The sequence below is a fragment of the Grammomys surdaster genome, unplaced genomic scaffold (genome assembly GCF_004785775.1).
Source record: "Grammomys surdaster isolate TR1022 unplaced genomic scaffold, NIH_TR_1.0 265, whole genome shotgun sequence".
Lineage (NCBI taxonomy): Eukaryota > Metazoa > Chordata > Mammalia > Rodentia > Muridae > Grammomys > Grammomys surdaster.
This window is the reverse complement of record NW_021604706.1, coordinates 340,599-356,870: the sequence shown is the minus strand read 5'-3', so window position 1 is coordinate 356,870 and position 16,272 is coordinate 340,599. Positions and strand designations below refer to the sequence as shown.

General features: G+C 33.4%; 1 protein-coding gene across 7 annotated transcripts in view; it reads right to left on the bottom strand.

The window, feature by feature from the left end:
* Positions 1–16,272, bottom strand: part of Kdm6a (lysine demethylase 6A) — a 128,498-nt gene that overhangs the window by 56,548 nt on the left and 55,678 nt on the right. For all 7 annotated transcript variants that reach the window (XM_028776118.1, XM_028776120.1, XM_028776115.1 and 4 more), the window contains exon 6: positions 7,336–7,456. In XM_028776118.1, coding sequence (XP_028631951.1) covers positions 7,336–7,456 — 121 coding nt within the window. The remainder of the gene's footprint in view (positions 1–7,335; positions 7,457–16,272) is intronic.

The following is a 16,272-nucleotide window of genomic DNA, read 5'->3' as shown; positions in this document are numbered from 1 at the left end:
GGGAGGCAGAGGCAGGCGGATTTCTAAGTTCGAGGCCAGCCTGGTCTACAGAGTGAGTTCCAGGACACCCAGGGCTATACAGAGAAACCCTGTCTCAAAAAACCAAACCAAAACAAAAGAAAACAACAACAAAAAACATCTAGGGAAGAAAACTGTGACTTAAGAGACCTCTAATTATCCTAACTTCCCTGTATCGGGCATACTTACTGCCACATATATAAGCAGTTAGGAAGTTTTCAAACATATTTCATAAATATCAAAGTATTTTGGACATTTTTAAACTTTCTATATGGAGAACGTATAATTCAACTCAGATAAATCTCAAATATAAAAACAAAATTTGACAGGTAAAGAGTAACTATTATTAAATGGCCACATAAATCAATTGATCTCTCACCAGTAAAGTAAAAATTGACAAGTAGAAAAAGGAACAAGAAAAGATATGGCCTTCCACAAATGAGGAAAAGAACATATAGAAAGCATTCAGCAATGGTATCATAGCAAAAGAAACAGTGGTCTTCCATCCAATGGAAGATAGGGTTGTACTTTTTTAAGGTTTAAGGTTTCACTTAAGAAATGTTTTCCAATTTCCACAATCAGAATTCGTATTTCTGCTGACCATAAAAAGTCAAGCAAAACCTTACAATATTGTAAAGAGCCAATAGTTACTTTGAAGGAAGAAATATACAATTCAAGTAAAAGTAGGAAAAATCCTACTAGAACAATACTCTCATGGTTTTAATATGCTTAAATACACACACACACACACACACACACACACACACACACACACACACAAAACCTAAGTACTAAGGTGTCTCTCTCTCATAAGGCTTAATATGTGGTAATAAACACAACTTTATTTATAGACTTCATCCTAGAATTAGTGACATTGTTACCAATAACAAAGACACTAGAATATGAAATTCACTAAATAAAAAGTTCAAAAATATAATGAACAGTCCTTTCTCACTATCTCTATTTGTTACAACCAATTCAAAGAATTAGCAAATATGGATTCTATGACATGCCAATCCTTTAGTGAAGAATTTCTTTCCTTATTACATTGCTATAGGCCAAATCCAACACTAAGTCTTAAGTTTTAAAGCCTCCAACACATGTTTTTGTAAATTACTGAAGGACATGGGGAACTTTCCAATTACCTTCTCAAAAGGTAAATCATATATGCGTGAGATAATCTCTCTCAAACCACTCTAAAACCAGAACTTTCAAAATGTCAGAAAAGGTGAGAAATGAGCATCAAGAAGGAATGAGAACATGTCAGGTATGAAATAATTGTCATTGTCTCCAGACAACAGAAATAACAAAAATGTAAGGTTAAAGTATCAATAAAAAACATTGACATTTTGAAATTTAATACTATGGATAAAACTAATAATAATTAATATTCAAATTCCTAGGAAGTATTTCTTGAGATCATAATAGCTTGACTACATGAAACAATCTGTGCATCTACAATAATAAAATTAAAAAGTATTTTATAAATTCAAAGGTGGTTCCTAGAAAGGAAGTGAATATCTTGTTTTTATTTTCTTCTGTGTTAATATATGACCATTTAAAACTGAGAATAAAATTCACAAATTTTGAACCAGATATTGTGACTCATACCTGTAGTCCCAGAACTTAGGCATTGAGACAGGGAGACTGGAATATCTAGGCCAGTAAGATCAAAGCTTACCTTAGTCAACATAAAGATTGTGTTTTAAAAGAGATTATTATATATCAAAACAGACAACCAGTAATGAATAGTTCCCAGTAAGGTGAAAAGAATGTGAATTGCTATTTTGTATAAAAGTATGATGTTGAATATAGGATAAAATGATATACTGAGGCATTTAGAGAAACAATGAGATCAGATCTTAGACAACAAATAAAACCAATTTCTCTTCTAATTCTTTTTAGTCTACATTGCAATTAGGCATTTTAAGATTTTATAGCCTCTTGCACTCGACTATCTAACCACTTAAGTCATACCAATACCTGGTAAAGTGCCATGTTTTTATTTTCTAAAAGTATTATTTGAGTTCAATCTATTTTACTTCAACTGTATTTTATATTATTATCTGATTCCTTTCATATTAACTTCTTTAATCATTATCTTCAAATATGATGTTATAAAAAGAAACTGAAACTAGCAACAACCCATAAATTCTGATTTCTTAAAAAAAAAATCGTCAAAATGAGCTAGTGAGATGGATCACTGGGTAAAAAAACCAGTAAACTAATTTAAATCTCTGGGATCCACATGGTGAGAAGACAGAACCAACTACTGCAAGTTTTCTTCTGTCCCATAGGCACAGAATAGATAAATTGGATAGACTGCTAATGATCAACCTTAATGTTCTTTTGGGCAGTAAGATTTATTTTAAGTTATGAGTGTGCGTGCGTGCGTGTGTGCCCATTGAGGATAGAAGAGGGTGTGGGATCTAGATAGAAGGAAGATGGTCTCTCAGGCAGTTGTAAGCCACCCATCATAGATGCTAGAAGGACAGGAAGTACTCTTAAGCACTTAGCCAACTCTCCTGAATCCAAATCTAAAAACTCTTAACTTGATGTGTTTTAGTAATATTTAAATATGTAAGCATTAGAATTTCTCCATTATTCACACTATATTAAACAGATGCCCTGGTATTGACTGCCTGAAAAACATGGTTCTTATTTTAATTTCAACTTTAATAGTATAGCAGGGTGTAGAAATGTGGGGCAGTATAGGGACTATCTGTCAGAATCAGTATACTTTTAGACAACCAGCCATATAGCACACTGCTTTAAGTATATACATATAAATTACGATTTACTAATAGTAATTATCATTAACAGCACTAAAAGATAATAAAATCACACCCTAAATGCATTCAATTGAGTTAAAAGGGCAATTAAATCCAACTGGGGCAGGGCATTATGTGATGCAGGAAAGAACAAACAAAAAGCTTTATCACCCTGAAATGCAGTCACATTCAGGTAATAGTAAACCAGTTTACAAAGGAACTAAGAAACGGTGTGTCCACCACCAACTAAACCCAGGAGATATTTAGTGGCCAATTTAATAGAAAAAATTACTATGTGATTGAAAAATAAGGTCATTAACTTCATATTTTTAAGGATGGGTAGACTGACAAAAACAATCAAAATAAAACAGACACACAAAACAAAACCACATACATAACCAATTAAGTTATGGTAGTACACACATATCACATATCACAGGACTTAGGAGATGGAGGTAGAAAGATCAAGAATTTGGGGCTAGAGGCTCAAGACATACCTAAGTGATTAGGAGTATTAGTTTCAGAGAACCTAGGTTCGATTCCCTGTACCTATATAACAGCTACAAACTTCTATAACTCTAGTTCCATGGGGATCTGATGTCCTCTTCTACACTCCTCAGACACCAGGAAAAAGTAGTATACAAATAAACTTGCATGTAAACCATCCATACATATAAAATAAAATATAATTTAAAAAAGGAATAGTTCAGGACTAATTTCTGCTAGGTTCAAGCCTGCCCTGGGCTACATCAGATCCTATCTCAAAAACAACAAAACAAACAAAAGGAGGGGCAGGGGAGACCAAGCCACTACATTCAAATCAAAAGCGTAGTAAACTGAGAACTAAAACTGGACTAGGTACATACTCCTGTTGAATCCTAGCAGTGGGGCTAAGACAGGAAGATAGCAAGTTCTAGATCAACTCAGGCCAATAAGGAGATACCACCTCACACTCCTGAATAGCTGGGAAAAATGACTATTAATAAGATCCAGAATGATATATATACATACATACACACACACACACACACACACACACACACACAAATAAATACCCACCTATATAACAATTTTGTGAGGTAGACATGATTATTCTGGCTCAGTAGATATAGAAAGAATTAGAAATTAATAATTTTGCTAAAGGCACAAAATTAGTTGCAAGGTATGTGGCAGGACCAAATTTCAAAACGAAATTTGCTTTCTGTGAGTGCTGTTTACATAGTACCGAAATAGAACAAATCTGTTTTAGGAATATATGATGATAAAAATATGAAATACTGACTGAAGCAAACCAGGAAGCCCTGGAATGTATTTCACATATAGATAAAAGGAATATATAAGAAAATAAATTATTCTTATATAAATGCTTTTATCATGTAAAAACTATTATATAAGCTATACTTCTCTTTAGGAAGAAGTCAAGAAAATAAGGTAGAGATCTAATCTGGAGCTGGACTGATAATTCAGTTGTTATGCATGTTTGCTGAACAACCATGAAGACTGAAGTTTGGATGCTAGCACCCATGTAACAAACAAGCAGGGTGTTCTGTGAATGTCTATAATTCAGGCTGTGAATGGGACAGAGAAAGGAGAATTGTTGCAGCTTAGTAGTTTCCAGTCTAGCTGAGAAGCTGTGAGTCCTAGGATCAGGGTAAAAAACCTTACCTCAAAGGGGTAAGTGGGGAGTGTTAAGAGGAGGATATTCCTCTCTAGTGTCCAAGCAAGCACACATGCGCACACACACACACACACACAAACACAAAAATATGTTTAAAGATCTTATCTGTAACAAAAGGAATATTCACAGTATCCTCACTACTAAAATATTCTTTTTATACTTTTCCTCATCCCTCCATTATGTAGGAATATTTAGGAACTTGAGTTAGAGACTGAGTTTAAGTGTTCTAATGATGATATCTCCTTTGATAAACAATTAAGAATGCCATGAGCTCTATTTCAAAATAATGGGATAAAAGGTAAAATACTTCTGAAAAGATTAACAGGAAGACATTCATTCTCCTGAATGAATGGATGTCAATCATTACCTATTAAGCATTACTATTTTTTTTAAATGTACATTGGTATTTTGCCTGGTGTGGGATTCCCTGGAACAGGAGTTGTGAGCTGTCATGTGGCTGCTGGGAATTGAACCTGGGTCCTTCAGGAAGAGCAGTATATTGTACTTGACAACCAGCTTTTAGAAAAGCCAACCTAGACAGGCAGTACTCTAGTTACTGCCCAGTTCACTGGTTTCTTGCAGTATGTCTATAAAAGTACCCCCCCCCGCCTTTTTAAGAAAGATCAACATAGAACTAAAAGGACATCATCTTTAATGAAACTTCAGATCCATTTACTCAACAAATCTTGAAGACAACATCTATAAAGTATTTAATTAAATTTATTTGCATTTGTGTGTGCACACAAGTGTGAAGGTCAGAACATAACCTACAACAATCTGTTCTTTCCTTCTACCATGTGGGACCTCAGGAACTGACTCAAGGTTTTTTTTTTTTTTTTTGCTTTGCTCAGGTGACACTGTAGCTTAAAAAGCATCTATTCCAACATATTGTAGTATGAAAAAGTTTGATGTGATAGAAGAATAGAAATTCTCCATTTATCCAGACAGAGGTAAAATACCACTCAAAAAACTGGAGGCAGACAAAGGAGGAAGTACTTCTGATTTCTAACTCCACTTACTGAATGCTAAGCACTTACAATAATATAATAAAATAGCTGCTCCTGCACAGAAAATGTTGAGATCAAAATATTTCCATAATAGACAATGAATATAACTTAGAAAGACTTCAAAAATGAGTATCAGTGTAAGGAAAAAGAATGAAATCAAAACACTGACATTGTGAAAAAGAAAAATATATCAAGATATCTTAAAATCCCCCATGTTTATAGAAATGAAATAAATATCAGCTATCAGTTATTGTTTTAAACAAATGACCAAAGTCCTTCCTAAAAAGAAGTGTGCCCTTACTTACAGCATTTTTGGTAAGATTGACATGATCACGATTAGTAGTTAACCTTTACCTTAACCCTAACTATACAGGAATGTTTTGGTTGAGTATAAAGGGAAGCAGAAATACTTCTAGTTAGCTATGAAACACTATACTTACTAATTAAAGGGAAATCTTAACAATGTTGCTTTCTTGAAAACAGAGATTTTTATCCATACAATTAAAGTACTAATTGTACTAATAGCTATTCTATAATTTGGGACACATTTAATTATCACCCCAATAAATACCCCAAATAAAGTTTCTGAAACCACTACCAACCCTTTTGAAACTTAAGAGAGATGTTTTACCAGTATCATGAACTGCTCAAGTACATTCATTTTGTGTAATAAAACACAGTAAGAGACTTTGATAGCTAATGAAAACTTGCTACCCAGGAGGAACTTTTAAAACACATATGGTAACATACCTAATTTATTTTCTACTTCAAAGCCAATGACATACCACAGCATATTTAAAAAAAAATACCACTAAGCTGAGAAAAACTATAAATTTCAAATATTATATTCTTCACACTACTTAAAGTATGCTGGGATCTATTCTTCCACTGCACTTTATTGTGGTCTATATTTTTTTACAATCATTTCTCTTGATGTTCTTAGGTACATAACTCTCACCAGCATTTTTCCTTATAAAGTCATGAATGGTTGGAAAAGAAACAGTTTTTGTATAATTTTCTACTTTAAAAATCTAGAACAATTAGAAATACTCATGGAAAGAAATACTCGGTGCAAAAAACAAACAAAAAAAATTCGCAGATCAAATTACAGTCCAGTGTGAAGTCATTCCTTATCTCCCTTCTCTTCCCTTACCACAATCTTAGGAATCATGGTAGTACGCAACAAAACTCAGAACCATTATATTCATTAACTTCATAAAATCATAAGCTTATCCCTAGAACTTATAATCTTTTCATATTCTATATTTTTGTCATGCAGAGAAGTGCAGTTTTAACAAAAAGCCAAATGACAAAGACAGTAGAAGTAACTCAATGTAAAATGAAAAACTGGGAGAAATGTTGAATATCCACAAAAACAATGATATTTAACAAACAAGAAACTAACAATATTTATATTCATAAACCAGCAGTCCAAATGCCTTGTAAATACTGTTTTTATTATTTATTTAAATGTAAGACATGCCTTGCTGGTTGAAGTGGATAAATCTATATAGTCATGTATTTAAAAAAAAAAAAAAAAAAAGATGGTCAGGTCGCAGATATAACATTAAGTAGCTCTACGGTGGTCAATCACTTCTTCAGAGAATTGATGCTCCAAAATCCTTTCTTAGCAAAACTTAAAATGAAAGTTTAATGGTATGATTAGTTACCACATATCAAAATTACTTTGTATTTGAAACCCAATTTTTCCTCAAGATCATAATTGATGAATAGCTCCTTCATCTAAATAAATTTTCTTTGAAAGTGCCAATATAAGTTTCAACATTTCTCAATGCTCTAATATTTAACAACAACAATCACAGAAATAGGACATTGTATCTTGAAAAAACCAACAACCTACCTTTAAACTAGACTCATAGTCTGTGTTCACTTTGAACATAAGCCCAAGTCGTAAATGAATTTCCTTGGCTCGACAAAAGCTGGGATCAACATAAAGCACCTCCTGAAATGCTTTAATAGCCCTGAAAGAATATAGACATAAGATAGCTTAACGTTTTAAGCATTTCTGATTGGAAGTACAGTAAAACTTGTTTTATGCAAAGCTATTTTTAAATATCAGATTTATAAAAAAAATAATTTAAATAAGTGCTACTTAAAAACTGAAAGGAGCCTTGTATATATTAAATGCAAATAGACTTACTTCACATAAAAGGGGAAGATTAAATTTACTCCACACTATTTAAACAAACAATACTTCATGGTTTAATCAAATTCTGTGTAAATAACTAGTTTGACTATTTCTAGGATTTCTTGGGAGAGGTAGAGAAGAGTACATAGGAAGGTTGTAAAGGAAGAGACGGAAAGTTTAGGGACTAATCCTATTTCTAGTCTATTCCATAAAGTCTTTTTTAAAGCTTTGTAATTTGCTTCTCCATGTTTTGGTGTGTAATCCACCTGCACCCTATCTTTTCCACTGCATTAGTGAGGAGTCAGTGTTCATTTCTATAGTAATATCCAGCAACTACATTATTTATATAGAAAAGATCATCCTTACTTGGAAACTCTCCAGAAATCCTAAGAGTCACATGGATTTATTTCTAAGTTTGTTATTCTAGTTAACTTTCATTGGTCTGTCAGTCTCTTTCCCTCAAACTCTCATTTTTTAAAAAATAAAGAAAAAAGTGTGATTCAAGTAGAACAAACTCAGGAAAGAGAATCTTTTACTGAATGGACTTTTATGTTGTTATTATTTAACTAGATCATGTTAGTACACCATATGCTTAAAAGGCATATTAAACAAAGGTAAAATGTTTTGACTTTTCAAAGTTATAAAATGAAACATGAGGATGTAGTTCAGATGGTAGATTAGCATGCATGAAGCCCTAAGTTGGACCCTTAGTATCTCCTAAACCCAGTATGGTGATTCAGGGCTGTAAATCTAGTACTTGAAGGTAGAAAGAGAGATAACAAGATTGGGGTCAGCCTGGGCTACTGACACCCTGCTTCCCAAAAGAAAAATGTTGTGAATATTCATAATTACATAGCAGGAAAAAGTAGAATAACAAAAAATATATACTGAAATCATGTTGGGTAGTATTTAAATCCTTCTATTGGTTAAAAATCTCTATCAAATATAATACCACATATTATTTGCAAAGCTTTTTAAGAGCTAACACTAGTCCTATAAATATTAAAGGTGAGTATTTTGAATCTTAGATTTGCCAAAATAAAAGCTAATTCTTTATGCAAAATGTCATAAAATACTTAGTTTTATTTTGAAGGATCATACCTAGTCTACTATTCAAAAACAAAAGACTACTTACATATGTGTTTATTTATAATGTTAAAGACTCCTACCAGGTAGTTTATTTGGCAGGAAGAACATAGGGTCGGCATCAGACCTATATACCTGCTTATGACAGTACTTGACTTTCTTCCTAAAGAAATAGATGTGTTAGATGATTTCTAAGTGGGTCTGGGAAATGTATAATATTGGAGAGAGGTGAACGTGCTAACAGAAAAGAATAGGGGATAAGTTAAAATTCTTATTCAAAATGTTTCAGAATCAATGCAAGCACAATGAGAGGAAGACAGTATATCTGTGGGTAGAGACATCAAGGTTAGAAAGTAGGACTGAGAACTTAGTGGAATAGAACAGTATGCACAAAGTGTTCAGAAGCTCCTACGATGGTTGTGATGTTTACACCCAAGTGATGGTTGTATTAACTTATTGTTTTATAATAGCATGCTGTAATAAATATTTATTATTTACACCTTTAAGGTAGGCTACCAAAAATTATGACCAAGAACTAGAGGTATATGTAGGGGAGTTGAAGGAGTGCTTGCTCAAAATTGGTGAAGCCTTAGGTTCTAGTCCCAACACTGAACAAACTAGAGGTACCTGGGCAGGTTGATTAATCTCAGCACTGAGGAAGTAGGGGCAGGAGAATCAGAAATTCAAGGTCATCCCTTGCTCCCTAGCCAGTGAGCTCAAGACCACCCTGGAATACATGAAACTCAGTCTCAAAAAATATAAAGATCATGACTAATGCTTCACAATGTCCTTATGATATGACTGCTAATCAATGTTCATATGTGCCAATAAAAACCCAGGCAGGTCTGAGGCACAGATATATGAAACAAAAGTTGGATCACAGAAAAGAAGTTAGGGGAAAAAAAAAGTAGAACAAAGTTTATGAGAAAAAAAAATAAGATTACATAACATCAGTAACAACTACTTGCAAAAATATTTCTTCTTGTCTCAATTAGAATTCTAGTTTTGTCCCCTAAATATAGTGTTTGTGATGGGAGCCTTCAGTACAGATATCTTTTCCACTTGATTCACAACATCACACACATACAAAGCTTTATTTTAAACATGATTTCTATGAGTACACAATTAGCCTAGATTTAGAAACACTAAGAACATATTACGCTCAGTGTATGTTTATTCTTTAAGGTCTAAAAGTGCCAAGGACAGACACACACACATGGCACAACCACACTCACAGCCAATACACACACACACACACACACACACACATCTTTGGTGCTATAATGTTATAGAAACAACTTTCAGAAACTCACTACTAGATTATTGATAATAATTCCTTAAAAGACTGTGTGTTCTGGCTTACACTTATTTCCTCAAAAAGATAGTTTGTATACCACTAATAACTTAATAATCACATCTCTTTGTTACACTTAACATCTGTGGGCAGTTGCCAGTCAGCTCCATTCTCAGTTGGCTGTTACTGTTCATCTTCAGCTGTGAAATGGCTTAACTCAAAAATTTCTGTCTGTAAATACTGATGATCTATACTATCTTCATTTTTTCAGCTTCCTTCTAAATGCACTATTATAATCAAAACTTGCCGTGCAAATTCAGTATCAACTATTTCTTACTTAGTGTTAAATCTAGTAATAAGATACAATCTATAATCCAATCATTTTATTTTCTACCTATGGTGTACTGTCTCCAGTTTTTCTAAGTTTTTTTTCCTTCAGATCTTCATCATTCTTTTCTCTCTAAATCATTACCATCAGCAAAACAAATTAACAGATGTTATTTGATACCATCACTTAAAGATAACAGATATGGTTATTTGTTGAGAAGAAATAACTCTACAGTATAATCCTTTTATTGATCAAGACTTCTAACTTAACAGACAATACATTTATTTAACTATCCAAGTTTGTTTTTCTATCTAAACTTTTGCTGTTTTTTCTCATGTGACACTTCAGTTTCCACATCTCAGGAAAATAGAACTAGGGTGGGGGGGGGGCACAAATACCACTAAAAACTACCTTCAAATTTTGGCTACTATCTTACTACATTCCTATCTCTCGAAAATACATGGAGCCAGAATATGGTCTCTGTAGACATCGCTAGACATCGCTAACAAATATTTAATCCTGACAGAATTTTAAAGCATGATAAATGGCTACTAAAAACTGTATGAAATACTTTGATAATGCAATGCCTAAAAGTTTCACAGTTTTCAAATAGGCAATGAATATGCTCCACTGGAGAAAAAAATTTAAAGAAACATATCGCTGTGTCTAGTACTGTCTAGAAACAACTTTTTAAATCACTAGATTATTTATATGGAATTTTCTGGTTAAAGAATTATTTCATTTAATCATAAGTTTAAAAAGAAAATTATAGGGTTGGAGCGATACCTCAGTGGTTAAGAGCACTGATTGCTTTTCCGGAGGTCCTGAGCTCAATTCCCGGCAACCACATGGTAGCTCAAAACCATTTGCAATGCAATTTGATGCCCTCTTCTGGTGTGTCTGAAGAGAGTGACAGTGTACTCACATACATAAAATAAATTAAAAAAAAATCTTAAAAAAAAATTACATGACCCTAACTCCTCAATAGCACCAATTCTACAAAAACACACATCACTAAATATGCTTTAAAATAATGGTCACCTTTAAACAGATTTCTAGAAAATCATAGGAAGGAAGGGAGGGGAGGAAGGAAGGAAGGAAGGATCATTTAGATCTATAGCAAATAACACTAACAAAATGGCCTTTCCACATTTTGACACATTTGTAAAGAGAAGTAACCAAACCTGAAATCTCTGGAGCCAATAATGCTATGTTCAGCTCAAGAACTGATGAAGGGGTAAATGAAATAATTACATACTATTTCATAGAAATTAAATAGTCTAATTAGTAAGAAATTACTAAATTAGTAATTAGTAATAAAATACGTATGTAGAATACATAAGTATTCCACATATTTCCATTCAGAAATTTACAGGTAATTTTTAAGAGAAAATTAGAAAGATCTGAAGAAATAATCAGCCATGTAGGTAAGATTTAAGGATGGAAAAGTAAAGAAAAAAAACAGATCAAACAGTAAGTAACATGAACAAAACAGAGCGGTAAAAACTCCTTCTGGTCCCTTTAGGGGATTCTAAGAATGCAAATTTAACTAGCTCAAAAAGTATACTTAGGCAAGAACTGGACTATGAGGATCATTTGAGGTTGAATTAAAAGAGGAGGAAATAACTTAGAAAGAACACATTACACAGGCCTGGCATTTGCCAGTGAATCATCCCTCTCTCTAGCCCTCTTTAGAAAATCTTTCATTAGTACTCTAATAAGTTGAGCACATTTTCCACTCCTTTACTGTAAGTTTAAATATTTATCCTTAATTCCTCTGAAATTTAATCAAAACCCTTCCAAATTCTCTCTGGCTATCTTTTTGTCAGTCAGACCTGCCTTAGTTAAATTTTCTAGGATCCACCCCCCAAACAGAAGTATAAATTATTTAAAAAAATTCAGTACATGTTAGAATCAACTGTTTGTTGGTAATAAAATTTTGAAGTAATAGCATGTTTGTATAATAGGATTTTAATTATACACTCTATGTCAGACAAGCCTCAGGATCATGGTATCAAAACTACATTAGGTTTCATTTTTTTTCTCCTATTCTATTTTATGCTATCAGAAAGCTTTAAAACCACTGCTAAAACCAACATCTTTTTCCCCACTGCACTCAATACAATGACTGTACTGAAAGGCAGAAATTACTTCACCCCTAAGAACACACAGGACTTGGTGCTGTATAAATGAATCCTAAAAAGCTGTACTAGCAATGCATCAATATCTGTCCTTCAAAGTGCCTTATTCTATCCACCTTATTCTCCTAATCCTTTTTGATATCGTATCCTATCTGCCAATTACATTTGGGAACCTATCTAAAATCTTATGCATGTAACACATATATAGACAGACAGACAGACAGACAGACACACACACACACACACACACATACACATACACACACACACACACACACACACACACACACACACACGCCACAGCAAGAACATGCTGCTGCTGATGGAAAGAATACTAACAGAATAGACCAGAGACTGGTAATAAGGGCTTTTAAGGAGATAAACATTTAAGGATATGTACTGAAAGGAACAGATCCTATTCCTTCAATTATACTTTCAAAAGAGTTACTTTTCCTCAGCTATCTTTTTCTGCCAGTCTAAATTTTCCTTCTCTTTTGATACTCACACTTGAAGATATAGGTTTTCTGTAAAGGCATCTTAATTTTAAAGTAATCTTAGCAATTGATCACCTTCATCCACAAATGCATGCACAAACAACTTTAAGAGACCAATTCCTACTTTTCTACTACACTGTGTTTCTAGGTCTTTATTTTTCATTCTAGGTACCTTAGCTTAAGCTCCTAGATTTCCAAGTATTAATAATAATAAAGCTGAATAGCCAGAAGTCACACGAGGATCTAACATTTGCTCTAATGTATTTAGTACCTGCCATGGCTCCTCCGGCTAAGAGGCTATAACTAACTAGAAAAGCTAACGAATATAACTGAATGAAACAGACCAAAAAAAAAAAAAAAAAAAAATCAACTCCCAAAGAAAAAATGAACAGCATAATCTGTCAAGAGGCAAATAGGTTAGCAATAAAAAGGTAGTTAATAAAGTTGCTCCTAATAATATTAAGGATCACAAATCTGAACATACATGTTGGTTAAGACACATTGGAAGACACACTGTCTCATCAAATGCCAAGACATCATTACCAAATACAAATTTTATTTAAATCCTACTCATATGAAAAATGGAATATTCTGAAACATCTGACTCTTTATACAAATTTAAGAAAAAAAGAAGAAAAAAGCTCTTCTAGCAACACTTTTCAACAAATTTCAAAGAATAAAGTAATTTTAATCTAGATAAAGTACTATCAAATTCAGTCTATACTCTGAAATTCTCACCAAGAACTATTGAGTGTTTTTTAAATTTTGCAGTTGTCCAAGCAATATCAAAACAAGTTAGAAATGTGAGATGTAGATTCAGGGAAGGGGAAGGGAGGGAGCTAGCTGATCAGCAAGAGAACATACAACCAGGGCAAAAGTATAGACAACTCTTTTAGGAAGAAGCCATAGCACTGAGATTTAAGATATAAGAAACTGTGGTGACCTAGAGCAACAAAGGGCACTTATTTAAAGTTAAACCCTGCATTACTTATCCTTTTATTATTTCTGAAGTAAAATGAATAATGTAGAACTCATACACAGATGAAGAACCAAAAATAAACCAACTTAACATGGACACAAATTTATTAAATAACTTTCAACTTCAGTACTAATTTTATTCTTACCTTCAATAACGAGGTAAGGTCATAAGTTAACCATAGTTATGTGAAACCTAACTATGTCTGAGAAACAAATACCCATTCTTAAACTGTAGAGTTCCTTGCTTCCCCCTTCCTGTTATTTCCAATGGGCCATAAACATTTCTCACTGTGCCAAAGAGAACCCTCACAAACACTAACTCAAAACCTGCTGCCTATGCTATGTGATGGTCTGTTCCTATGATGCCACCATTAAGGAAGAAAGAGTGCTCTGAGTTTAAAGATAAGTCTGCATTACACAGTGATAATTTGTCATAAAACAACAAAAAACAACCAGGAAAGGCTGGATGCCTTTAATCTCCACTGAGGAAAAGGCAGGGTGACTGACTCTGTTGAGTTCCAGGCCAGCCAGGGCTGAACAGTTAGTTGCACCTACTAATTTGAAAACAAACACATGGGGGCACACCATCATAGAAGTAGGAGGAAGGGGGACGAAGTAGGAGGAAGGGGGACGGGAAAGGGGGTTTCTTGGGGGAGGGGAGGGGGAAAGGGAATAACATCTAAAATGTAAATAAACAAAATATCCAATTAAAAAAAACCCACAGTATAACAGGAAAAAAAAATCTATGCTTAAAGATTAACCTTGCTTCTTGCATAAACAATTATGTAATACCAAGTTAAATACACACAACACATCCTCCTTTCTCTGCCTACAACATTAAGAAGAAAAGCATAAATACCCTCTACAACTATTTCTCTAGTTCTAAACATTTACAGTTTTTAATTCCACAAATAAGACCCTTCTTAAAAATTACTACTTAAAAATCCTTGGTTTCAAATATGATATAATGAACAGTAAAGATAGAATGGTGTGGTGGTTCAAATGAGAATGAATGACTTCCATAGGCTCATAGATTTGACTATTTGATCCACAGTTGATAGAACTGTTGGGGAGGGTTAGGCTAGGCCTTGAAGTGTGACTTCTACCTGTGGATCAGGATGTAGGTTCTCAGCAACTACTCTAGCACTATGCCTGCCTGCTTGCTGCTCCTTTCTCTACTATGATGGTAATGGACTCACTCTAACTCTCTGAAAATGTTAAGACCCCAATAAACTCTTCTATAAATTGACTTGGTCATCCTATCTTATGACAGCATAAACAAACCAACTAAGGCATAAGTATAATTTAGGGTTAATGTAAAGGAAGGTATGGTGATGTATGCCTGTAAAGCCAGCACTGTGAAGGTAGAAACAGGAGGATCACCTTGAATTTCATACTGGCATGATCTACTTAATAAATTTTAGCCTAGTCAGGACTGCACAGTAAGACACTGGATTGTTTTATTTTTTTAATGGGGGAGGGGCACACAGAAGGAGCTATAGAGAATAAAGGTAAAGGGAGGAGGGAAATGGTGTAAACTATTTTAATTTCAAAAAAATTTAAAAAAATAAATGTTTAAAATGGTAACATTTTATAAAGACAATCATAGCTTTATAAAGTTGACAAAGCAAAGCCATATTCTTCTGGATGCTTAAAATATAGTCTGTATTAGTATATATAAAGGTAGGGTTCTAATAAATGTGATATTTCCTTATATGATCAAAAGCCAATCAACAAGATTAAAAGCTAAGAAGGAAATTCACACCAGCAAAATCCATCCATGTCCAAAGTTTCCTTTTTTAAGAAAGATAAAATCATTGTCAACTGATATAAAAGTTCTACAATATTCAGTATAACAATCAAGTATATGATAGAATTGTACCCAGTGGCCAAAGAAGCAATCTCCTACTTAAGGACTTCCACCACACTCACTTTAAAAAAAAAAAAAAAAAATTAGCACACAGAAGAGACTAGAACAAAAAAATCAGATACACTTCAAAATAAAAATACCCACACAGGGCTTTATAGTTTAGAAAACATGCATTTTCCATGTGAACTTCAAATTTTTCTAAAAGGCAAATGATGGTTTGTACTTTGATGGTTTTTGAAGTCAGAATATGAATCTCCCTATATTCTTTTTATTAGAGTATATTACTATGTCTGGCAAATAAAAGAGAAATGGTGGAAAGAAGGTCACAATAGTAAGGTTAGACATTTTACAGTCTATTAAAATTTACATGCTACTATCATAACCATAATTTAACTCTAAAGTTAGGTGCTAGTACCCTTATTTTATAAGAGCAAGAACAGACTTTTAATTTGGTACTT